This window comes from Mobula birostris, chromosome 6, assembly GCF_030028105.1.
Source record: "Mobula birostris isolate sMobBir1 chromosome 6, sMobBir1.hap1, whole genome shotgun sequence".
NCBI lineage: Eukaryota > Metazoa > Chordata > Chondrichthyes > Myliobatiformes > Myliobatidae > Mobula > Mobula birostris.
Genome location: NC_092375.1, coordinates 41,619,682 through 41,647,103, shown reverse-complemented (window position 1 = coordinate 41,647,103; position 27,422 = coordinate 41,619,682). Strand labels below are relative to the sequence as shown.

The window sequence follows — 27,422 nt, the reverse complement described above, 5'->3', positions numbered from 1 at the left end:
GCCAATGCAGTCGTCGATGTAGCGAAGGAAAAGTGGGGGACAGATACCAGAATAGGAACAAGTGCTACACATGCCCTTACACTTCCTCCCTTACCACCATTCAGGGCCCCAAACAGTCCTTCCAGGTGAGGCAACACTTCACCTGTGAGTCGACTGGGGTGATATACTGCGTCCGGTGCTCCCGATGTGGCCTTTTATATATTGGCGAGACCCGACGCAGACTGGGAGACCGCTTTGCTGAACATCTACGCTCTGTCCGCCAGAGAAAGCAGGATCTCCCAGTGGCCACACATTTTAATTCCACATCCCATTCCCATTCTGACATGTCCATCCACGGCCTCCTCTACTGTAAAGATGAAGCCACACTCAGGTTGGAGGAACAACACCTTATATTCCGTCTGGGTAGCCTCCAACCTGATGGCATGAACATCGACTTCTCTAACTTCCGCTAAGGCCCCACCTCCCCCTCGTACCCCATCTGCTACTCATTTTTATGCACACATTCTTTCTCTCACTCTCCTTTTTCTCCCTCTGTCCCTCTGAATATACCTCTTGCCCATCCTCTGGGTCCCCCCTCCCCCCGTCCTTCTCCCTGGGCCTCCTGTCCCATGATCCTCTCGTATCCCCTTTTGCCAATCAACTGTCCAGCTCTTGGCTCCATCCCTCCCCCTCCTGTCTTCTCCTATCATTTTGGATCTCCCCCTCCCCCTCCAACTTTCAAATCCCTTACTCACTCTTCCTTCAGTTAGTCCTGATGAAGGGTCTCGGCCTGAAACGTCGACTGTACCTCTTCCTACAGATGCTGCCTGGCCTGCTGTGTTCACCAGCAACTCTGATGTGTGTTCCATGGATTTATCTACTTGGTTTGCTGTTCAATATTTTAGGCGATATGCTTCCTGATTGTTGTAGCTAAATGTTGGCAAGGCTAAGGCTATTCTTTTTCAGCCCCTGTTTGAACTGCTCGCCTCATTTTAGCATTTTATTGGCTGTTCACCTTATGCAATAGTGACTTTAGTATACTAAAGTGGTCTTGAGTGTTCATGTTTGAGTGATATAGAGTTAGAAGGCATAGCAGGTTATAGAAATGGAATAGAAATAAATACAAGCATATGTATTCAACTAAATCAAATGGACTTCAATATGAGGAAATGTAATGAAATGAATTAATTTGAATTTGAGAAATATTGATCCACTTAATTGTGAAATGTTCAATATTTTAAGACTAAATGAAGTGGGTGAAATGATGATGAGCTGTCAGACTTTACCTCTGTATTCCATGCAGATAAAGTGCCGTGAGTGAGCAGAGGTTGGGTATCTTGAGTACACAAAAGAACCAAAAAGGCTAATGGAATGACGGCTATTCTTTAGAACTTTAGAATTAAAAAGTGAGAAAGTGTTTCAATTGTACAGAGTATCTGCCAGATGCTACTTAAAATGTTATAGGTAATTTATTTCAAAGTTGTATTGAAATTGTTGTAAACATAATGGTGCCACAGATACTACAGAGATTGAAATTCCTTTCAGTTTAGACGTCTGAAATGATTACACTCTAAAGTGTGCAGTGAGAGCTACAATGAGAGCACATAATCTAAATTTGGACCGTGTAACCATGTAGCTTAAAAGATGGTGACAGTGTTTAACTTCTATCTCAAATACTAATGAATGCAAGACAACAGTAGACTGAGGTTGATAGATTTTTGTTAGGTAAGTATATCAAGCATATGAAACAAAGCGTGTTAAATAGGGTTGAATTTATATTACTGTACATTATTGCATTCTAGTACAAACAATGCCTCCAACCCATACATTTGACCCAACCTGCCACTCAGATCATAACTTTTGCTGTACCCTGTAACCTGTGTTTTTGTTAATCCTAAGCATAGATCCTGTTTCAAGGACTTTTCATCTGTTTATTTATTTCTTCTTATTTTGTGTTTGAACAGTTTGTTGCCTTTTGCACATTGGTTGTCTGTCTGTCCCGCTGAGTGAGGTCCTTCACTGATTCTATTATGTTTCCTGAATTTACTGTGTATGCCCACAAGAAAACGAATCTCAGCGTTGTATACGGTGACGTATATGTACTTTGAAATGTAAGGGAAACACGCACAGTAAATGGCAGGACGCTTAAAAGCACTAATGTACAGAGGGATCCAAGGCCATAGTTTCATTGCCACTTTACAGTGGTCTGTGCGATGAAACTATGGCCTTGGATCCCTCTGTACATCAGTGCTTTTAAGCGCCCTTCCATTTACTGTGTATGTTTCCCTGACATTTGACCATCCAAAATGCCACACTTCACATTTGACTGGATTAAACTCCATCTGCTATTCCTCCTCACATGCAACTGATCTCCATCCTATTGTATCCATTGATAACTTTGATCCTACTTTTATAGAGCACACAGATTTATGCCTCCATTTGAGAATGATACATATATCATACTTGCTATCCATGTTGCCTTGAATACCTAGTAATTTTGCAATGTGCTTTTTGAGCAGATTAGTATCCAGATTGTATGAGAATGGGAATGAACTACAGAATTAAAGCACATAATGACAGAAGAGCTGGGTAGCCTCCAAAGTGATGGCATGAACATTGACTTCTCAAACTTCCGCTAATGCCCCACCACCCCCTTGTACCCCATCCGTTATTTATTTATATACACGCATTCTTTCTCTTTTTCTCCCTCTGTCCCTCTCACTATACCCCTTGCCCATCCTCTGGGTTCCCCCCCCCTTTTCTTTCTCCCTGGGCCTCCTGTCCCATGATCTTCTCATATCCCTTTTGCCAATCAACTGTCCAGCTCTTGGCTCCATCCCTCCCCCTCCTGTCTTCTCCTATCATTTTGGATCTCCCCCTCCCCCTCCCACTTTCAAAACTCTTACTAGCTCTTCTTTCAGTTAGTCCTGACGAAGGGTCTCGGCCCAGAACATCAACTGTACCTCTTCCTATAGATGCTGCCTGGCGTGCTGTGTTCACCAGCAACTTTTATGTGTGTTACAAAATTAAAGATCTCTTCTGAATGTTTAAGGTCTACTTTGTGAGAAAAACATTTAAACAGGATTAAATGTTTTTTCTCTTATTTAGATCTTTTATCAAGAGAGAAGGATAAAAGAGAAATGATAAACTTTAATTCTTCAGAAACAGTTGATAATTTTTTATTTCAAGATTGTTTCCAGATTAGGTAGTATATAAATTTCCAATTAATCTATTTCCCCCGGGATCAATAAAGTATGACTGTGATATGAAACTAGCAAACTGAAAGCAGTATCCACACAGTGATGTTGAATTAATCACAGAGAACAATTTAATTTATTTCTAATTTTAAAAGTGAGCAGAAATGCTTTGAAGTGTGAACTAGAGAAAAGTATAAGAAACAGGTATAAGTGCTAATCCTTTAAGCCCGATTGTTGATATTATCTTGGCCCCATTCCATTCCCAGTCCTTTCAACACCCTTGTCATTCGCTGTTTGTCTTTGAGTATATTTGATTCTGCCTCCACACCTCCATCTTAAGTGTGTAATCCCTCATCTCATGGATGCATATTTGTAAACTGCCAGGTCCAGTCTGTTTTTGCATGCTGCAGAAGATGATTGAGGTGCCCTTTGTATGAAGATGGGACGTTGTCTCCAGATGGTCTGTGCTGTGATGTCATTGACACTGAATTATTCAGTGTGTACTTGTCACTGGGCAAACATTTGCATGGCACAAGATTTTTGCGCCCACTGGTTATTACAATTAGAGGGAACATTGGTTCCCGCATGGTCATATTTCCACAAAATTAATTCAAAATTCCTTAAGTGTTTCAATTGAGCCTTTAATATCTTGATTTCCACTTATTCTAAATATGTATCATTGTCTTTATTTTGTGAGAAGTGGGAAGAAACAAAACAAATGCAGAATTTTTTGTTACTTCTTGATTTGGTGTGTTCGAAATTTTCAACTGAGCTGGCTGAGCAGCCAGTAGTAACAGTAGATTAGCAATGGCTGACGATTCTACCACTGACTGAAAAATCTGGCCACCAATTGTATTCAGTCTAACTAGATTTTGGGGTATTTATCTGTTCTAAACTCGAAAATGCCAATGGTGAATTCTCATTTTTATTGTAAACACGAGATTATGCAGATGCTGGAAATCTTGAGCAACAGAGGAAGTGCTGGAATAATTCAGTAGATCAAGTAGCATCTATGGATGGGAATAAACAGTTGATGTTTCAGGCTGAGACCCTTCATCAGGGTTGGAAAGGAAGGGGGCAGAATCCAGAATAAGAAGATGGGGAGGGCAAGGAGTACAAGATGGCAGATGATAAGTAAAACCAAGTGAGGCAGAAGGTGGGTGGGTGGTGGCGGGGGCGGGGGATAAAGGAAGAAGCAAGGAAGGGATAGGTTGTAAAAGGAAAGTGCTGAAGAAGAAGAATCTCATTTAAGAGGACAATGGACCATGGAAGAAAAGGGAGAAGGGGAGCCAGAGGCCAAGTAAGGAGAAGAGATGATCTAAGGCTTCTGGGATCAAAGTTCTGTGCAGCCGGGAGGCATGTGGGCCAGTGAACACGTAGGTACACAAGTCAGCTATACTGGTGTACGAGATCTAGTGTTTGCCTTCCCAACATCGATTCTGGAGTTCAGATTCCACATCCGAAGTCCTTGTTCATCATCATTGTCAAGTCTTGGGGTTGATATCAGAAGGCCAATGGCCGTAGCTCTGGATCTGCAGGTCCACTGGGAAAGTAGAAGGGCCAATGTCTGCGAGCCCATGAGTCCGCTCTAAAGTGAGTGTGTGTGTGTGTGCGCGTGTGCGTGCGCATATCAGTGGGGAGGAACAAATACCCAAGCAAGTCACGTATAGATCAATCCTTACACCAAGCAGAGTAGGGGTGGGGGAAGGGTAAGATGCGCTTAGCGTAGGATTCATTTTTAGCGTGTTATTGCATTATGCCCATTGAAATCTTTCTGTTCAAAGATTCATTTAGAACAATGCTTCTTATGTGCTTTTTTAAGTAATCAATGGAGCTAGTCTAGATTACTTTGATTATTTCCATGCACCTTCATTTCACAATGTTTTGTTTTTCAGGAATGGTGGTGCCATTGGTCTGTCTGCACCACCTATTACTGCTTTGATTACCCCTGAACCTGTCCGTCACTGCCGTATTCCTGACCTGCCAACTGATGGATGCCTTGTCTTTGAGCTGCTTTTCTTCATCTACTTGTTGATGGCCCTTTTTGTTCAGTACATTAACATATACAAAACAGTCTGGTGGTTTCCATACCTTCACCCCGCTGCTTCTACCTCACTGGTGAGCATGTCTTTTAAAAAAATTGCAAGAACTTCTAACTTTTCCAAGTATTACTGTCAAATTCTAATATGCAATGGCACTTGAAATGGTGGGATTATGTGATTCACTTGCCAGTGAAAATCAAAGTGACATGCTGAAAATCTGAAGCAAAAACAAATAAAACTGCTGGAAGCACTCAGCAGGTCAAGAATATGAAACAGTTATCATTTGGGGCAGCAAGGTAGCACAGTGTTATAGCGCCAGTGACCCAAATTCAATTCCGCCGTGGTCTGCAAGGTGTTCGTACATTCTCCCCTTGACCATGTGGATTTACATGGATAATGTAACTGAATATGAACACTTGAAATTCTGATACCAGGGCAATAAAATCTTGTATAATACCTTAATATTGATTTTAAAAACTGTTTTAATTATCATGTAATTTTTCTTTCTGATAGAACTTTCATCTGATCGATTATCACTTGGCAGCATTTATTACAATAATGTTAGCCCGAAGATTGGTGTGGACCCTCATTTCAGAGGTGAGTGCAGTCTCCTAGAACATTTATCATGTCTTTCAGGCCATCTTGTGCCAGTGAAATGTGTGCATTGCCTACCTCAGTGGAAGCAAGTACCTACACACAGCTCATCGTGTGATCACTCATGAATCAGTGATTTCAAAATAGCCTGAAAATTCAATTCGGATCAAACTTGGCATGTACGGTTTATAACCAGTTTTTTTTTATACTTCAGGTTACCAGCAGCTGCCTGGATGGTCACCGATTTATTTTGCTATGTTTCAGTGGTCTAATTCTACCATTGCTAGAACTAAACCATTTATGATGAATGATGTATTAACTGATATTTCAGTATGCCACCATAGAGAAGTTGCAAATGATGCTTTCTATCCCACGTTTGCTGTTAATATTCTGCCATACTTAAAAAATTAACTCTGTATATATGTATAGTTTTCAAGTTCCGTAATGATAAAAATTTAGAGAATGTTTGAGGATATGAAAGATATGTGATTTTGCTCCAATCATTGGACTAACTTACAAAAACAGGAGTACCTGTGGACATGTTCCAATAGTAACCTGGTTTCTGTTTTGAATGTATGTACGTAAGTATATTATTTGCGTGTAAATCTGGTCCTTCCTTTATATCTACGGTTGCAAGAAAAAGTTTGTATATCCTTTGCAATTACCTAGTTTTTGCATTAATTACTAATAAAATGTGATCTGATCTTCATCTAAGTCACAATAGACAAACACAATCTGCCTAAACTAATAACACACAAACAATTGTACTTTTCATGTCTGTATTGAACACCTTGTTTAATCATTCACAGTCCAGGCTGGAAAAAGAATGTGAACCTCCAGCAGCAATAACCTCCACCAAACATTTCCTGTAGCTGCTGATCAGACTTGCACAATAGTGAGGAGGAATTTTAGACTATTCCTCTATCCAAAATTGTTTCAGTTCATCAATATTTCTGGGATACCTTGCATGAACAGTCCTCATGACTCTTCAGGTCATGCCACAACATCTTAATTGGTTTAGGTCTGGACTCTAACTTAGCCGTTCCAAAGCACAAATTTTCTTCTTTTAAAACTATCTGTTGTTGATTAACTCTTGTGTTTCGGATCATTGTCTTGTTGCATCATCCAACTACTATTAGGTTTCAGGTGACAGACCACTACCCTGACATTCTCCTGCAAAATGTCTTGATACAATTTTGAATTCATTGTTCCCTCAATGATTGCAAGCTGTCCAGGCCCTGAGGCAGCAAAGCAGCCCCAAACCATGGCTCCTTTCACCATGATTCACAGTCGGGATGAGGTTTTGGTGTTGGTGTACAGTGCCCTTTTAACTCCAAACATAGTGATGTGCATTTCTGCCAAAAGGTTCAACTTCTGTCTCATATGTCCTCAGAACCTTGTCCCAGAAGCATTGTGGAACATCCAGGTGTCTTTTGCAAACATGAAATGTACACCAATTTTTTTTGGAGAGCAGTGATATCATCCATAGTGTCCTTCCATGAACACCATTCTTGTTCAGTGTTTTTCTTCTAGTGGACCCATGAACGGAGACTTCAGCAAGTTCTAGAGATTCCTGCAGATCTTTTGCTGTTACCTTTGGGTTCTTTTTCACCTCCTTCAGCATTGCATATCGTACTCTTTGTGTGACCTTTGCAGGATGCCCACCGCTAGGGAGAGTAGCAACCATACTGAATTTCTTCCATTTGTAAAAAATTTCTCTTACTGTAGACTGGTGAACACTCAGGTCTTTAGAAATGTTTTTATAGCCTTTTCCAGTTTCATGCATCTCTACACTTTTTCTAAGGTCCACTGAAAGTTGGTTTGATCGAGGCATGGTGCATGTAAGCAGCTCTTTCCTTGAGAAGAGCAGGCTCTGTCAGTAACCTGACTTTGTGTGAATTTTCTATAGGGCAGGGCAGCTCTACAACTCACACCTCCAATCTCATCTCATTGATTGGAACACCCGACTCCAAATACTTTTGTAGAAGGCATTACCCCAGAGGTTCACCTACTTTTTTGATCTACACTGTGATTGCTTACATGGTGTACTCAGTGTTGAAGAGAAGAAGTACAATTGTGTGTGTGTTGTAGTTCAAGCAAATTGTGTTTGTCAGTTATTGTGTCTTAGATGAAGATCAGACAACATTTTATGAGTAATTAATACAGAAAATGAGGTAACTAAAAGAGTTCACAAACTTTTTCTTGCAACTGTGTATATGTGTATGAGATACATTGATTACTATAGGTTTGGGCAACTAGATGCTGATACTTTTAATAAGGCTTGGCTCCATTCACTGCCTCGTCTATAACTGTATTTGCTGTACTCCCATCCCACCTCAGTACTATACCACTGTACTCCGTTGTCATGCAGTGATGGTACAGAAGATCAAACTGGGGCCACACAATCCCTATACTCTTAATCCCAGTCCCTGATTAGCTCCTGGATTTCTGCTTCTGGATCTTCAAAGTTGTAGGAATTGGAGGTGTACTCGTGACTCCTCTTGATCGTTAACGTCTGCATTGGGAGAAACTGGTGTGGCAAATGTTCAGAGATAAAAGAAGCAAGATTGCAATGGTGATGAGAGCTATCTGGATGGTTCATCCTTTCTTTATACATACCATCAGGGATGTATGTGATTCAACTTTGAATCTTCTTAACCTATGCAATACTTTCTTACAGGCATCTCAAACCAGTGCAACCTCAGTGGTGCGGTACACTTTGGTGATAATGGCTCGTTTGGTACTACTCACGATGTGCGGCTGGATTTTATGCTGGACACTTGTCAATCTTTTTAGAAATCATTCTGTGCTAAATCTCCTGTTTCTCGGATATCCGTGAGTGTTTCTTTATTCTGTATATAAAATTCTTTACTGGTGACTAATGAGAGTAAGTCGATTTGTGATCTGTATATTTAAAAATTGGCTGATATTCTAAAGCAATGTTTTAAGGAAGTTACAGTGAATGGCTTACCTCTTTATGATCCTTTCTAAATTCATTACTCTAAAATTCAAGTCAATTGCCCAGCTTAACAAAAAACTAAAGTGGCAGTCGAAATGCAACGGTAAATTGTTCAGACATCTTTGTGAAAAGTGATGGTGTCTTTATTGATAGAAGCAGAGAGCACAACAGCAAGGAAGTTTATAAGTCTTTATAAATCATTGTCTCAGCTGATAAAATGTACAAGATCAGTTGCAACTCTTCTCTGTGTTATGATCTTGACACGTTTGGAAAAAATTGGGTGAATCTGTTCCATCTGGGTGATGATAGATAACAGAATAACAATTAATAATCATCAAATGGATTAGAAAGTAAATTAGATTTTCGTTGCATGAGATATCTGTGATCCCACTCAGTGATGGTGGAAGCAGATTTAAAAGTGACATTTACATGCAACTTAGTGTTCTAAAAGTTTTGCTGGGAAATGGGGACAGATTAGAGTTATAGGTTACTACGGGTTGTGATCTTCGCTAGGCTGTAAGATTCCACAATTGTAATAGAATTAAAAATGCTTGTGAATGCAGCAGGCCAGGCAGCATCTCTAGGAAGAAGTACAGTCGACGTTTCGAGCCGAGACCCTTCGTCAGGACTAACTGAAAGAAGAGCTAGTAAGAGATTTGAAAGTGGGAGGGGGAGATCCGAAATGATAGGAGAAGACAGGAGGGGGAAGGATGGAGCCAAAAGCTGGAAAGTTGATTGGCAAAAGGGATATGAGAGGATCATGGGACGGACGGGAGGCTTAGGAAGAAAGAAAGGGGGAGGGGGGAAGCCCAGAGAATGGGCAAAGAGTATAGTGAGAGGGACAGAGGGAGAAAAAGAGAGAAAAAAATATATAATAAAGATAAATAGTGGATGGGTACGAAGGAGAGGTGGGGCATTAACGGAAGTTAGAGAAGTCAATGTTCATACCATCAGGTTGGAGGCTACCCATACGGAATATAAGGTGTTGTTCCTCCAACCTGAGTGTGGCTTCATCTTTACAGTAGAGGAGGTCGTGGATAGACATGTCAGAATGGGAATGGGATGTGGAATTAAAATGTTTGGCCACTGGGAGATCCTGCTTTCTCTGGTGGACAGAGCGTAGGTGTCTAGCCTGCGTCGGGTCTCGCCAATATATAGAAGGCCGCATCGGGAGCACTGGACGCAGTATATCACCCCAGCCAACTCACAGGTGAAGTGTCGCCTCACCTGGAAGGACTGTCTGGGGCCCTGAATGGTAGTGAGGGAGGAAGTGTAAGGGCATGTGTAGCACTTGTTCCGCTTACAAGGATAAGTGCCAGGAGGGAGATCGGTGGGAAGGGATGGGGGAACGAATTGACAAGGGAGTCGCGTAGGGAGCAATCCCTGCGGAAAGTGGGGTGGGGGGGGGAGGGAAAGATGTGCTTGGAGGTGGCGGAAGATATGGAGAATATGTTGGACCCGGAGGCTAGTGGGGTGGTAGGTGAGGACAAGGGGATGAGAGCAGATGTGCATGAAATGGGAGAGATGCGTTTGAGAACAGAGATGATGGTGGAGGAAGGGAAGCCCCTTTCTTTAAAAAAAGAGGACATCTCCTTCGTCCTGGAATGAAAAGCCTCATTCTGAGAGCAAATGCAGCAGAGACGGAGGAATTGTGAGAAGGGGCTGGCATTTTTGCAAGAGACGGTGAGAAGAGGAATAGTCCAGGTAGCTGTGAGAGTCCGTAGGCTTATAGTGGACATCAGTAGATAAGCTGTCTCCAGAGACAGAGACAGAAAGATCAAGAAAGGGGAGGGAGATGTCGGAAATGGACCATGTAAACTTGAGGGCAGGGTGAAAGTTGGAGGCAAAGTTAATGATGTTAACAAGCTTAGCATGCATGCAGGAAGCAGCGCCAATGCAGTCGTGGATGTAGCGAAGGAAAAGTGGGGGACAGATACCAGTATAGGCTTGGAACATAGATTGTTCCATAAAGCCAACAAAAAGGCAGGCATAGCTGGGACCCATAGGGTGCCCATGGCTACACTTTTATTTTGGAGGAAGTGGGAGGAAACAAAGGAGAAATTATTAAGAGTAAGGACTAATTCTGCTAGACGGAGGAGAGTGGTGGTAGAGGGGAACTGGTTACGTCTGGAATCCAAAAAGAAGCGGAGAGCTTTGAGACCTTCCTGGTGGGGGATGGAGGTATATAGGGATTGAACATCCATGGTGAAAATAAAGCAGTGGGGGCCAGGGAACTTAAAATCATTGATAAGATTCAGAGCGTGAGAAGTGTCACGAACATAGGTAGGAAGGGATTGAACAAAAAGGGGATAAAACAATGTTGAGGTATGCAGAAATGAGTTCGGTGGGGCAGGAGCAGCTGAGACAATAGGTCTGCCAGGACAGGCAGGATTGTGGATCTTGGGTAGGAGGTAGAAACGGGAAGTGCGGGGTGTGGGAACTATAAGGTTGGTAGCAGTGGATGGGAAATCCCCTGAGTGGATAAAGTTGGTGATGGTGTGGGAGACAATGGCCTGGTGCTCCTTAGTGGGGTCATGATCGAGAGGTAAATAAGAGGAGGTATCCGCGAGTTGTCGCTGTGCCTCAGCAAGGTAGAGGTCAGTATGCCAGAATACAACAGCACCCCCCCCTTATCGGTGGGTCTTATAGTAATGTTAGGATTAGTGCGGAGAGAGTGGAGAGCAGAGCGTTTGGAAGGAGTGAGGTTGGAATGGGAAGAAGGTGCGGTGAAGTCGAGATGGTTGATGTCCTGTCGGCAGTTAGGAATAAAGAGATCCAGAGCAGGCAGAAGACCAGAGCGGGGTGTCAATGAAGAGGAGGAGGGTTGTAGACTGGAGAAGGGGTCATCGGTGGGGGTGGGAGACTCCTTGCCGAAAAAGTAGGCTTGAAGAAGGAGCCGGCAGAAGAAGCGTTCAGTGTCATGGTGAATGTGGAACTCACTGAGGTGTGGGCGAAGGGGGACAAAGGTAAGACCCTAACTGAGGACAGAGCGCTCAGAGGGGAGGGTTGGGGTGAGAGGAAGAAGGAGCCTCCGAGGGCCCAGGAGTAGATGATGGAATGTGAGGGAGAGGGAGTTGCAGAGTGGTGGTCGGGGGAGGGGAGACGGGAGTCACAATAGCAGCACGTGAAGACCCGGCCTGGGGTTCAAGGCTGGAGTCATGAGAGCTGGAATCAGAATGGGGAGGAGGGAAGCTGGTGTTGTCACTGGAGGGGGGGGGTTAAGAGAAAGATGGGGCCTCTGAGGGCCTATTTCTGTCTATCTCTGGAGACAGCTTATCTACTGATGTCTACTATAAGACTACTGACTCTCACAGCTACCTGGACTATTCCTCTTCTCACCGTCTCTTGCAAAAATGCCAACCCCTTCTTGCAATTCCTTCGTCTCCGCCACGTCTGTTCTCAGGATGAGGCCTTTCATTCCAGGACGAAGGAGATGTCCTTTTTTAAAGAAAGGAGCTTCCCTTCCTCTGCCATCAACTCTGCTCTCAAACGCATCTCTCCCATTTCACACATATCTGCTCTCACCCCATCCTCCTGCCACCCCACTAGGAATAGGGTTCCCCTGGTCCTCACCTACCACCCCACCAGCCTCCGTGTCCAACATATAATTTTCCGTAACTTCCGTCACCTCCAACAGGATCCCACCACTAAGCACATCTTTCCCTCCCTCCCCACCCCCTGCTTTTCGCAGGGATCTCTCCCTACGCGATTCCCTTGTCCATTCGTTCCCCCCCCCCATCCCTTCCCATCAATCTCCCTCCCAGCACTTATCCTTGTAAGCGGAACAAGTGCTACACATGCCCTTACACTTCCCCCCTCACCACCATTCAGGGTCCCAGACAGTCCTTCCAGGTGAGGCGATACTTCAGCTGTGAGTCGGCTGGGGTGATATACTGCATCCGGTGCTCCCGATACAGCCTTCTATATATTGGTGAGACCTGACACAGGCTGGGAGACCATTTCACTGAACACCTACGCTCTGTCCGCCAGAGAAAGCAGGATCTCCCAGTGGCCACACATTTTAATTCCACATCCAATTCCCATTCTCATATGTTTATCCATGGGCTCCTCTACTGTCAAGATGAAGCCACACTCAGGTTGGAGGAACAACACCGTCTGGGTAGCCTCCAACTTGATGGCATGAACATTGACTTCTCTAACTTCCGTTAATACCCCTCCTCCCCCTTGTACCCCATCTGTTATTTATTTATCTTTTATTATTATATATTTTTTCTGTCTCTCCTTTTTCTCCCTCTGTACCTCTCACTATACTCTTTGCCCATCCTCTGGGCCCCCCCCCCACTTTCTTTCTCCCCCCCCACTTTCTTTCTCCCTAGGCCTCCCATCTGTCCCATGATCCTCTCATATCCCCTTTGCCAATCACCTGTCCAGCTCTTGGCTCTATCCCTCCCCCTCCTGTCTTCTCCTATCATTTCGGATCTCCCCCTCCCCCTCCCACTTTCAAATCTCTTACTAGCTCTTCCTTCAGTTAGTCCTGACGAAGGGTCTCGGCCCGAAACGTCGACTGTACCTCTTCCTACAGATGCTGCCTGACCTGCTGCGTTCACCAGCAACTTTTATGTATGTTGCTTGAAATTCCAGCATCTGCAGATTTCCTCGTGTTTGCGATTGTAATAGAATTGTTGCTTTAATTTTCCAGGATTTTTTCTTAAATCAATTGTCTTGTGCAGGATGTGATAGTAGCTTGCATCAGCTTGCGTGTTACCACAGATTTTAAATTTGTTATTTCCTTATGGCTTTTTTAATAGAGGCATGTTATGCCAATGCTTATCAATAAACAAGGATATTTTGTTTATTTGGCATTCAGATTATTTACCCATGCCCTGGACGAAACAAAACTTGTGGTCTGCCAGTCCTAGTTTCATATTTACACTATTCCAATAAGCTTCAGATTTTAACCTGGTGAGCATTAAGCCTGTGTGTTTAACAAATGTAAAACTGAAGCATTTAGAATGGTGATACTCAGTTAAATTGGATTCCAGGAGATACTAATGACAGGGGGGTAGAGAAAGATAGTAAAGGTGGAGTATCAATATATACTTGTGGTTCTGTATGTTTAGAATTGGAATTACTAAGAACTGGAGAGGTTTACAGATTGTTTTTAAAAAAGCTTTATTATGCCACGTGTGCTTTGAATTTGACTTGCTGTGCTTAGAACAATACAGCACCTTTACCCACAATATTTTGCAGAACTCATTCAATTAGCAACCAAATACATAAGTGAATTGATCCCTTCTGCCTACACAATATCTTTATCCCTCCATTTTCTGCACATTTGTATACCCATCTAAGAGTTTCTTAAATACTGCTATTTGCTTTCACCACCACTACTGACAGTACATTCAAGACACCTAACACTCTTATAAGACCATAAGAAATAGGAGCAGAATTAGGCCATTTGGACCATCGAGTCTGCACCATTCAGTCATGGCTGATCCTTTTTGCCCCTCCTCAGCCCCACTCCCTGGCTTTCTCACCGTAACCTTTGATGCCATGTCCAATCAAGAATCTATCAATCTCCCCCTTAAATACACCCAATGACCTGGCCTCCACAGCTGCCGGTGCTAACAAATTCCACAGATTCACCACCTGCAGGCTAAAGAAATCTCTCCGCATCTCTGCATTAAATGGACGCCCCTCTATCTTGAGACTGCCGTCTTGTCCAAGACACCCCCACCATGGGATCTTTTCACATCCACTCTGTCAAGGCCTTTCAACATTCAAAAGGTTTCAATGAGATCCCCCTCATCCTTCTAAATTCCAGTGAGCATAGAGCCAAAGCTATCAAATGTTCCCTGTATGATAACCCTTTCATTCCCAGAATCATCCTTGCGTACCTCCTCTGAACCCTCTCCAATGCCAGCACATCTTTTCTAAGATGAGGAGCCTAAACTAGTTCACAATACCCAAGGTGAGGCCTCACCAGTTCCTTTTTTCTTTTCAAATCTTTTTATTATTATTATTGAAAATCAACAACAGAGAAAAATACATCAAAATAATCAAGATAACATATCCATATGTAAAGTAAGAGTTAAACTATCAACCAGGCTGAACAGTATATCAATAATAATCAAAAAAACAAAGTATTAAAGCTTTTTTTTATGGAAAGAAGGAAAGAAAGAAAAAAAAGAACCCTTACTAACTAAAACAGAGAAAACCCCTAATAACTAAAAAAAAAAACAGGGGGGAAAAACCCATTTGGAGCACAAACCCGGAACTATGCGCCATACAAGCTTCCATTAAAAAAAAGACATCAAACCGCCAACCAAATCCATATAACCAAGCATCAGAAAAGGACCATCTGTATTAACTCAAGTCAAGTGATAATAACGGGCAAAAGAACCCCACCTTTTCTCAAAGTCAAATTTAGGATCAAAAGTTCGACTTCTAATTTTTTCCAAACTAAAACATAACATCACCTGAGAGAACCATTGTATCAAAGTGGGAGCAGAGGCATCTTTCCATTTTAATAAAATAGCCCTTCTAGCCAATAATGTGACAAATGCAATTAAGTATTGGTCAGATATAGAAATACCGTGAATATGTTGAGGAATTATACCAAACAAAACTGTCAATTTATTAGGTTGTAAATTGATTTTTAAAGCTTTAGAGATTGTAGAAAAAATAGATTTCCAAAATTGTTTCAATACAGAACACGACCAAAACAATGTAGCTATCTCGGTTTTGCATCTATCACACTGACTATTTACGTTAGGAAATATTTTAGACAATCTCTCCTTCGTCAAATAATAACGATGTACAATTTTAAATTGAATTAGAGAATGACTGGCACAAATCGAAGAAGAGTTAACCAGCTTCAAAATTTGCAACCAATCCTCTGTTATCAAGGTCATGTTAAGCTCTCTTTCCCAATCTTGCTTAATCTTAAGTAAAGGATAGTTATCCTGTTGTAATAGTAAATTATAAATTTTCCCAATAAAACCTTCCACTAAAGGGTTCATTTTTAAAATAATGTCTAACAGGTCAGAGTCTTGTATATATGGAAAATTACTTAAATATTCTTGTAAGAAATGTCTGACCTGAAGATATTGCAAAAAATGTGAATATGAGAGAGAGTATTTAGTTACTAATTTCTCAAAGGACATCAATCGACCTTCTTGAAACAAGTCCATAAAGGAAAAAATTCCCTTATTCCTCCAAAGAGAAAAGGTAGGATCACTAAGTGAAGGTTTAAATAAATAGTTTCGATAAATTAAACTAAAAAGGTTAAATTTTTTAAGATTAAAAAACTTACGAAACTGGTACCAAATTCGTAATGATTGATTAATCATAGGATTTATATTTAATATAGAAATTTTGGCTAATTGTACAGGTAAAGGAGCTTCTAATAACGAAGTTATATGAAATTATTTCACTATTTTCAGTTCCAAATCAACCCAAGATGGTCGTTCCTTTTTATCGGTCCAATATAACCAAGAAACACGTATAACGTATATTAACTGCCCAATAGTGCATTCTTAAATTAGGCAAAGTAAGACCTCCATCCTTTTTTAATTTTTGTAAATGACGTTTTCCAATTCTTGGTCTTTTATTATTCCAAACAAAAGAGGAAATAATAGAGTCAACCTGATCAAAAAACTTCTTAGTTAGAAAAATAGGAATGTTTTGAAATACATATAAAAAAATTTTGGTAAAATCATCATTTTAACTGCATGAATTCGACCTACTAACGAAGGTGTAAGTGGATTCCATCTAGAAAAAAATTGCTTCATAAAATCCACTAAGGGAACTAAATTAGCTCTATAAAGGTCTCCGTAATTTTTAGTGATGATGATACGTAAATATTTAAAAGAATCTGTAACTTTTAGAGGAATGTTATCATATATAGAAGCAGAATCATTTAAAGGAAATAATTCACTTTTATGCAGATTTAATTTATATCCTGAAAACAATTCAAATTCATTTAATAATTCCAATAAGCTAGGAATAGAGTCTTCGGGATTCGAAACATAAACCAAAAGATCATCCGCATAAAGGGAGATCTTATGAATAGTCCCATTTGTAGAAATTCCTTGAATATTTTTAGCTTCACGAAGTGCAATAGCCAAGGGTTCCAACATCCAGTTAAATAACAGAGGACTTAATGGACACCCTTGTCTCGTACCCCGGGAAAGTTGGAAAAGGGGGGATCTACAGTTATTAGTGATAACAGTGGCAATAGGGCTTTTATATATCAATCTAATCCATTTATTAAAATTAGTACCAAAGCTAAATTTCTCTAGAACTTTAAATAGATATTTCCATTCAACTCTATCAAATGCCTTTTCAGCATCTAGAGAAACAACACATTGGGGAGTCTTAGAGAGGGATGAGTGTATAATACTTAACAACCTCCAAGTATTAGAAAAAGAATAACGGCCTTTTATAAAACCCGTTTGATCCTGAGAAATAATTGTAGCCAGTATATTCTCCAGCCGATTAGCCATTATTTTTGAAAGAATTTTGGCATCCACATTTAATAATGAAATGGGTCTATATGAAGCACAATCAGTAGGGTCTTTATCTTTCTTAAGAATTAAAGAAATAGAAGCTTCATAAAACGTGGAAGGTAACTCTCCTAACAGAAAAGACTCTTTAAGCATTTCCAACATATAAGGAGTAAGCAAATGTTCAATTTTTTTATAAAATCCTACAGTAAAACCATCCAATCCAGGAGCTTTACCAGATTGCATTGAAAGGATAGCTTTCTGAATTTCTCTTTCAGTAAAAGGAGCATGAAGAATTTGCTGATCTTGAACAGATATTCTAGGAAAATCAATCTTTTGTAAAAAGGCATACATATTAGAATGGTCAGCTGGAAACTGAGATTTATAGAGTTCACTGTAATAGTCTTGAAAAATATTATTAATGTCTTCATAATTACAAGCTAAACTACCATCTCTTTTATGAATTTTTAAAATTTGTCTTTTAGTTCTAACTGCTGTAAGTTGAGATGCTAATAGCTTGTTACTTTTATCTCCAAACATATAAAATTGACTTTTTAATTTAAGCAAATTTGTTTCAATAGGATAAGTTAATAGTAAATTATATTGTGATTGAAGTTCAACCCTTTGTTTAAATAAATCAACATTAGGAGAAACTGCATAACTATTATCCAGATCTTTAATTAGTTTGGAAATTTGATCTAACTCTACTTTTGTCTGTTTCTTAAGTTTAGGCAAATAAGATATTATCTAACCTCGCAAATATGCTTTGAGGGTATCCCATATAATCAATTTCAAAACATCTCCCGTATTATTAAAAAGAAAGAAATCTTTCATCTGAATCTCTATAAATTTAACAAAGTCTGAACTTTGTAATAAATTTTCTGGAATGCGCCAAGGCAAGTTTACATAACTAACATCATTTAACTCAAAAGTTAAGCTTAAAGGCGCATGGTCCAAGACTGCAATAGCATCATATTCACATTTCTGGACTTTGGACAAAAATCGGAAATCAGCTATAAAATAATCAATTCTTGAATATTTATTATGAACATATGAGTAAAAAGAATAATCTCTGTCATTAGGATGTAAATTTCTCCAGATATCTATCAAACCATAATCAGTTAAAAAGGAATTAATAAGTGTTGCCGAATGACTCGGAAGCTGCTGATTGGTTGAACTTTTGTCAATCAAAGGGTTTAAACAACAGTTGAAGTCACCCCCCATTAGCAGCATATATTCACTTAAGTCTGGTAATAAACCAAATACGTTTTTAAAAAAGGAAGGATCATCTACATTAGGTCCATATAGACTAACAAGGACAATTCTTCTATTACAAATTGTTCCTTTAATAATTAAAAATCTACCATTATTATCTGAGACGATATCTTCTTGAATAAATAGAATATTAGATTTAATAAAAATAGATACTCCCTTTGTTTTATTTTGACAAGTAGCATGGTATTGAAGGCCCTTCCATGTTTGAAAAAATCTATTTTGATTGCCCGTTCTGATAGGCATTTCTTGAACAAAAATTATATCGGGCTGGAATCGATTAATAATTTTAAAAGTCTTTCTTCGCTTAATAGGGTGATTCCAGCCACGTACATTCCAACTAATAACGTTTATCTGTTTAAGTACCATTGGATATTATTCTTAAACACAACAATACACGCATACCATCGCGGGCTAATCAAAGATGGCAGTGATGAATATAACCAAATAGAGAACGCGCATGCTCTGGAACTCCATAATGGGAAAAAATACAGTAAGTGTGTGTGTGGAAAAAAATAAAATCCCACAATAAACCCCAAAATGCAAAAATACCCCCAAACCTCCCACCATCCCCAAAGGTAGAAATAAGTCTATATAAGCTGTAAGCAAACTATCACTTAATTAATAAAGAAAAAGGAAAATAGAAACAGATAACCAAACCAGTTAACAATCTGTCCGCTGTATTAATTCACTCCGTATACTAAACAATCTTCAAAAAAAAGTCATTCTTTAGTCAAACCAAGAAAATCACCTCTTCTTTAAGTAATCCATTGATCAAAGGATATCTTCAAAGCCTGTTTTCTTTCAGAAAATTATTCAGAAACTCTAATATCCTTCATACATCGGCCGACTCCATAATAGAGTTGACAAAATCCGATGTCGCTTGGGGATCCAAGAAGACACGAGGAGTAGAACCTTTTGGAAATAATTTTAATCTCACTGGATATCTCAGGGATGGAAAGAGTCTTTTTTCATGAGCGATCTTCTTGACAGATATGAATTTGATCCGTTGTTCCATAACTTCCCGTGGATAATCTTCATAAAAACAGATCTCGGAACCATTAAATTTAAAAACTTTGTTTTCTTGCACATTTTATGATTTGGTCTTTAACTTTAAAGCGAAGAAAGTTGACTAAAATTGGTTGAGCTTTATCTGACGAAGTGAAAATTCTATGAGCTCTTTCAATCTCGGGAGACTGAGATAGAATATCCGGGAACAGAGATTGAAACAGATTGGTAAAATAATCCAATAAATTCCCAGATTCAGAGCCTTCCTGAAGACCCAGAATACGAATGTTATTTCGATGAGACTTTGCCTCTAAATTGACAATTTTGCGTTGAACCTGTTCCAATCGGGTTGAAATATCGGCAATCTGACGTTTCGATTCTTTAAACTCAGTATTCAAGGAAAGAATATTTTCCTCAATAGTCTGTAAACTCTGTCGGAACGACTTCAACTTAGAAGTGTTATTATCCATTTTGTTATCGAGACCCATCAACGTACGTTCCAAACACTCAGCCCAGACAGGCATATCCTCTGATTTTTCTTTTGAAGTTTTTCCCTTTCCATTGCTGGGTTCAAAAAGCTGTTTTCCACGTCTTAAAGGATATGACATAATGACCACTATTTCCCTCTAAGATCCAAGAAATAAAAGTTGAATAATTCAAGGTTTAGACTGGGGAAAAGGAGGAATTAAAGGCAGCCACAGAATTTATGTGTTACTCCATTGAGCTACAGGCGGAAGTCCCACCAGTTCCTTATGAAGTCTCACCATCACATCCCTGTTCTTGCATTCTAGACCTCTTGAAATGAATGCTAACATTGCATTTGCCTTCCTCACCACCGACTTGACTTGCAGGTTAGCCTTTAGGGTGTTCTGCACAAAGACTCCCAAGTCTCTTTGTGTCTCAGATTTTTGGATTTTCTCCCCATTTAGAAAATAGTCTGCACATTTAGTTCTACTACCAAAGTGCACGACCATGTATTTTCCAACATTGTATTTCATTTGCTACTTTTTTGCCCATTCTCCTAGTCCAAGTCCTTCTGCAGCCTACCTGTTTCCTCAACACTACCTGCCCCTTCACCAATCTTCCTATCATCTGCAAACTTGGCAACAAAGCCATCTATTCCATCATCTAAATCATTGATATACAGCATAACAAGAAGCAGTCCCAACATTGACCCCTGCGGAACATCATTAGTCACTGGCAGCCAAACAGAAAAGGATCTCCTTATTCCCACTTGCTGCCTTCTACCAATCAGCGAACACTCTAACCATGCCAGAAACTTTCCTGTCATACCATGGGCTCTTAACTTGGTTAGCAGCCTCATGTGTGACACCTTGTCAAAGGCCTTCTGGAAGTCCAAATATACATCCACCGTATCCCCTTTATCTATCGTACTTGTAATCCCCTCAAAGAATTCAAACAGGTTCGTCAGGCAAGATTTTTCCCTTAAGGAAACCATGTTGACTTTGTCCTATCTTGTCCTGTGTCACCAAGTACTCCATAACCTCATTCTTAACAAACGGCTTCAACAAGTTCCCAACCACGGAGGTGAGGCTAACTGGTCTATAATTTCCATTCTGCTGTTTGTTTCCCTTCTTAAAGAGTGGAGTGACATTTGTAATTTTCCAGTCCTCTGTCACCATGCCTGAGTCCAATAAATTTTGAAAGATCATTACTAATGCCTCCACAGTTTCTACTGCTGCCTCGTTCAGAAACCTAGTGTGCAGTTCATCTGGTCCAGGTGACTTGTGTACCCTTAGTGCTTAGTAACTGCACTCACTTCTCTTCCCTCACACCCTTCAACATCTGGCACACACCTAATGTCTTCCACAGTGAAGACTGATGCAAAATACACATTTAGTTCATCTGCCATCTCCTTGCTCCCTGCTGTTATTTCTCTGGCCTCATTTTCTAGCGGTCTTATATCCACTCTCATCTCTTATTTTTTACATACTTGAAAAAGCCTTTACTATCCACTTCTATATTGTTTGGTAGCTTGCTTTCATATTTCATCATTTCCCTCCTAATGATTCTTTTAGTTGCTCTCTGTAGGCTTTTAAAAGCTTCCCAATCCTTTATCTTCCTTCTAATTTTTGCTTTGTTGTATGTCCCCTTTTTTGCTTTTATGTTAGCATTGACTTCCTTTGTCAGCCACGATTGTACTATTTTGCCATTTGAGTATTTCTTAGATTTTGGAATACATCTATTGTGCATCTTCCTCATTTTCTCATGCCATTGCTGCTCTGCTGTCATCCCAGCCAGCACCACTTTTCAATTTTCTTTGACCAACTTCTCTGAAATACTGCTATGTCAGATTTTACTTTCTCCCTACCACATTTCAAGTTGAATTCAATCATATTGTGATCGCTGCCTCCTAAGGCTTCTTTTACCTTAAGTTTCCTCATCACCTCCAGTTCATTATATAAAACTCAGTCCAGTATAGCTGATCCCCTAGAAGGCTCAAGGAGAAACGGCTCTTAAAAAGTCATTTTGTAGGCATTCAACAAACTCACTCTCTTGAGGTCCATTACTAACCTGATTTTCCCCAGTCAACCTGCATGTTGAAATCTCCTATGACTATCATAACATTACCCTTTTGGCACACTTTTTCCATGTCCTGTTGTAATCTGTGGTCCACATTCCAGCTACTGTTGGGAGGCCTGTATATAACTGCTGTTAGAGTCCTTTTACCCTAGCAGTTTTGTAACTGAACCACAAGGATTCAATATCTTCAAGTCCTATATCACATCTTTCATTACCAGCAGAGCCACGCCAACCCCTCTACCTGCCTTCCTATCCCTCCGATACAACATGTAATCTTGGATGTTCAGCTCCCAACTACAACCATCCTTCAGCCACGATTCAGTGATGGCCACAACATCATACCTGACAATCTGTAATAGTGCAACAAGATCATTCACCTTATTTCTTATACTCCGTGCATTGAGATATGACACTTTGAGTACTGTACTTGCTATCCTTTTTTGATTCTGCATCCCTAATGCACTGATACTTACCATGCTGGCTGCAATTTTGTCCTATCATCTGCCTGCCCTTCCTGACAGTCTGACTGCACGCTATCTTTGCTTTTTTACCATCCATCCTCTGCTGAGTCACTTCACTCTGGTTTCCATCCCCCTACCAAATTAGCTTAAACCCTCCCCAACAGCTTTAACAAACCTGCCCACGAGAATATTGGTCTCCCTCAGGTTCAGGTGCAACACAACACTTTTATACAAGACATACCTCCCCCAAAAGAGATCCCAATGATCCAAGAACCCAGAGACCTGCCCCTTCACCAGCTTCTCAGCCACGCATTAATCTGCCAGATCATCCTGTTTCTAACCTCACTAGCTAATGGCACAGGTAGCAATCCAGAAATTACTATCCTGAAGGTCCTGCTTCTCAGTTTTCTGCCTAGCTCTCTCAATTCTCTTTTCAGGGCCTCTTTGCTTTTCCTTCCAGTATTATTGGTACCAATATGCACCAAGACATCTGGCTGCTTCCCCTCCCTCTCCAATTATACCACCCATCTCCTCGAACTTGCAGCCTCTTACCTTGAAATAAATGCCTTTAATATTAGGTATTTCAACCATGGGAGAAAGATAGCTGTCTAACTATGCTTCTCATAATCTTATAAACTTCTGCCATGTCTCCCCTCAGCTTCACCACTCCAGAGAACACAATCTAAGTTTATTTAACCTCTCAAATAACACATGCCTTCTAATTGAGGAAGAATCCTGGTAAATCTCTTGTATATCTTCACCAACGTCTCCATTTCCTTGTTGAATATAGATACAAGTTTATTAGTAACTTGCCATGGGGAGAGAAAACATTTCAGGGTCGGAAGTGAGCCAAAAAATGGAAAGCTTTGATGCAACCTTGGAGGGATGATCAACTTAACCTATAGGAGTCATTTTTATTGCTGCTACTGATGCCTATTGTTACATGTGTCCAAGCCTACCACAGTTCTTGTATTAGATTTGCCTTGCTTTATAGACATGCCTTTCTTCTGCTTTTCTTCATATGCTTAAGTGATTTATATCAGCTTCCTCCTTGATGAACTTCTTTCCTCTTTCCTCATATTTGTTCTTATTGCGGTATAGATTCTCCAGAATTTCTGGATGGGTCCTAATGAATATTTTAAGGGATATTGTATCGTCCCTCCCTCCCTGAAATTCCTCTCAGCCCTCTGTTTATATTTTGTTGACTCATTCATAGCTTCTCCATTTTTGAGTGACACCCAGTTATTTTGTTTTGGATGGTCTGAAATGACTGTCTTAAATTTTGATATCCATAATTGTTAATTTGTCCAGCAGCTTGTGTGCCCATGCTCTGCTCTGGACTTTTGCATGCTACCTCTCCATATTTCATAACAGTATTTTGCTCTTACCAGTGTGCGTGATCACTCAAGCCAAGCATGATGTTCTGCTAAGGGGTTGTCTATTGGTGGGTCCTCAGGTGGCTATAGACGCTGGTCCAGGATGCACATATTTTGGAGCCCGGAATGTTAGGATGGATATCCTTAATGGAAAAAGCCTGTGTGTGGCTTTGATTAATGTGAGGAGGCTGATGCACAGGGTCATGGTCCAGTGGCATGGAATGCAAGACGACTGGAGACCCTTCACTACTGCAGCCTTCCTCTGCCATTTTGATGTGTCATCATCTTCCGCCAGCCAGTATGTCACATTACGGATATTTATTAGGTCTTTTAACTACAAAATTCATTCTTTTCATATGCTCACAGTTCATAAATAATTAACTGTTTTTATCCCACTGCGGGTACTGGAGTCTAAAATTAGAGGTCATGGTTTTAAGGTGAGAGGGAAAGGTTTTAAAGGGGATCTGAGGGGCAAGTATTCAGTAGGTGGTCTTTATATAGAATGAGTTGCCAGAGGAAGTGGTAGAAACAAGCACAGTCATGTTGAAAAAAAATCCTGGATAGAATTAGTCAATGTTATTCCTTGTTGTTGTCCATTATTCTTTCTGTATTTTAGATCTTTTTATGTATTTGTTTGTTTAATTTTGTATAAATTCATATAAAGCACTCTCACATTTTAAAGGAGCAGCTTGAGTCTATCCTCTGACTTGCATTCATGTTCGCTCTTATCGCTGGAGCATTACTCTGATTTCATTCCCTACTACCTTTTGTTTGAGCTCATCCATTATTGCTGGGAACTTTGTTAATCCTCTGCTTGTAAATCTGTCTAGATCTGCCCGCATCATTGTTTAACACCGTTAAAATTATGTGTTTAACTGAATTCTCTCATTTTGTTGATTTGTTCATTTCTTTTTTCAGATTTGGTGTTTATGTGCCACTGTGTTGCTTCCACCAAGAAAATCGGATTCAACCATTACCAGCGGATTGTGGTTTTCTATTAAATGGCCAGCTAGAAACGGGTGTAATCAGGCCAAAGGACTTCTTCACGCTCCTCCGAGAGTCATTCAGAGAACAATTTAATAATCCAACTTCTATCCCTGCCCATACTTGCCCACTCTCCCCAGATCTTATTCGAAATGAGGTTGAATGTTTGAAAATAGATTTCAATAAAAGGATAAAAGAAGTCCTCTTCAATTCACTATTTAGTGCCTACTATGTAGCATTTTTGCCTCTTTGTTTTGTTAAGGTGAGTTCAGTCAAATTTTTCTATGGGTGTGATTTTTCTGTATTGGATATAACTGATGAAGAACACAGAATGGATATTTTTACATCATAAAAGGCAACATACTTCCTTCCATGACTGGAAGTCTGAGTAACAGATACAATTTGTCTGGTACCATCTGTGGAGAAAGACCATAAGAAATTATGAAAATTCACTGGCCTGAAACATTCGTTATGTTTCTCTCCATCTCTGATGTCTGATCTGTTGTGTATTCCCACTATTGTAAGTTTGTATTTGGATATGTCCACATATTGTATAACTTAGGGAGCAGTGAGGCTGAATTTAAAACCTGCTTTGTGCCTAAAGTCTTTCTTGTATTGCTTTTGCTGAACAGGCAATTGCAAAGCTGTTTACAGGCCCATTCCTTACAGCCAATTAGATATTTTCCCTCCATTTTTTAATAAATTCTACTTGTAAGTTATTGGAATCCATGCTTGGAAACTGTTATAGTCACAATGGAGAGGTTAAAGTGGTTGTGGCTGCTTTTGAGGTTCAATGAGAAAATACTGTTGTCAAATGTTATCAGCTTTATGAGGAAAATTTAAATTTACACGAGGTTGCAATGGTACTAAGTTTAGTATAAAATAGTATAGTTTTAAAAATCAGGTTCTTCTTTAACGTAAGTTAGCTAGATTCACTGTTTTTCTTTGAAACTCCCAAGTCCTCTGCCATAGGATTAGGCCTAAATTGCAAATGGTCTTCAATTTTTCTAGTAATTTTTGTTTTCCTTCTTTTCAAGTTGAATAGTGGATCAGATACCAAAGAGGTCTATTGTTTCATCCATGTCCTTTCTTTCAGCAGATATTGACATCCTGATTGTCCATGAAAAACAGCTGCATCTAATTTTCTGATTCATGTTTATGATTCCAATCCCTAACTCTTTCTGTCTGATCATTGTACTTCCAGTTCTGTCACATCGACAGTGATGAAATGCTTTGAGAGGTTGGTCATGACTAGACTGAACTCCTGCCTCAGCAAGGACCTGGACCCATTGCAATTTGCCTGTCGCCACAGTAGGTCAACGGCAGACGCAATCACAATGGCTGTCCACACGGCTTTAGACCACCTGGGCAACACAGACACCTACATCAGGCTGCTGTTTATCGACTATAGCTCGGCATTTAATACCATCATTCCCACAATCCTGATTGAGAAGTTGCAGGACCTGGGCCTCTGTACCTCCCTCTGCAATTGGATTCTCAACTTCTTAACCAGAAGACCACAATCTGTGCAGATTAGTGATAACATATCCTCCTCGTTGTCGATCAACACTGGCGCACCTGAGGGGTGTGGGCTTAACCCACTGCTCTACTCTTTGTATACACATGATTATGTGGCTAGGCATAGCTCAAATACCGTCTATAAATTTGCTGACAATACAACCATTGTTGGTAGAATCTCAGGTGGTGACGAGAGGGCGTACAGGAGTGAGATATGCCAACTAGTGGAGTGGTGTTGCAGCGACAACCTGGCACTCAACGTCAGTAAGACAAAAGAGCTGATTGTGGACTTCAGGAAGGGTAAGACGAAGAAACATATACCAACCCTCATAGAGGGATCAGAAGTGGAGAGAGTGAGAAGTTTCAACTTCAAGGATGTTAAGATCTCTGAGGATCTAACCTGGTCCTAACATATCGATGTAGTTATAAACCAGGCAAGATAGCGGCTATACTTTATTAGGAGTTTGAAAAGGTTTGGCATGTCAACAAATACACTCAAAAACTTCTATAGATGTACCATGGGGAGCATTCTGACAGGCTGCGTCACTGTCTGGTATAGAGGGGCTACTGCACAGGATGGAAAGAAGCTGTAGAAGATTGTAAATCTAGTCAGCTCATCTTGGGCACAAGCCTACAGAGTACCCAGGATATCTGTAGGGAGCGGTGTCTCAGAAAGGCAGCGTCCATTATTAAGGACCTCCAGCACCCAGGACATGCCCTTTCCTCACTGTTACCATCAGGTAGGAGGTGCAGAAGCCTGAAGGCACACACTCAACGACTCAGGAACAGCTTCTTCCCCTCTGCATTAGATTCCTAAATGGACATTGAAACTTTGGACGCTACCTCACTTTTTTTTAAAATATACAGTCTTTCTGTTTTTGCACGTTTTTTTAAATCTATTCAATATAACGTAATTGATTTACTTATTTATTATTATTATTATTTATTTTTTTTTCTTTCTCTGCTAGATTATGTATTGCATTGAACTACTGCTGCTAAGTTAACAAATTTCATGTCACA

General features: G+C 40.3%; 1 protein-coding gene across 7 annotated transcripts in view; it reads left to right on the top strand.

Annotated features, from left to right (window-relative positions):
* The window catches only part of tmem39a (transmembrane protein 39A), a 58,493-nt gene that overhangs the window by 18,636 nt on the left and 12,435 nt on the right, over nt 1-27,422 (top strand). For all 7 annotated transcript variants that reach the window (XR_011886302.1, XM_072260325.1, XM_072260326.1 and 4 more), the window contains 4 exons: nt 5,072-5,294; nt 5,732-5,815; nt 8,493-8,647; nt 24,819-25,146. Coding sequence is in view for 6 of the 7 variants with exons in the window: in XM_072260325.1 (XP_072116426.1) it covers nt 5,072-5,294; nt 5,732-5,815; nt 8,493-8,647; nt 24,819-25,146 (790 nt within the window). In the remaining variant the exon portion in view is untranslated. The remainder of the gene's footprint in view (nt 1-5,071; nt 5,295-5,731; nt 5,816-8,492; nt 8,648-24,818; nt 25,147-27,422) is intronic.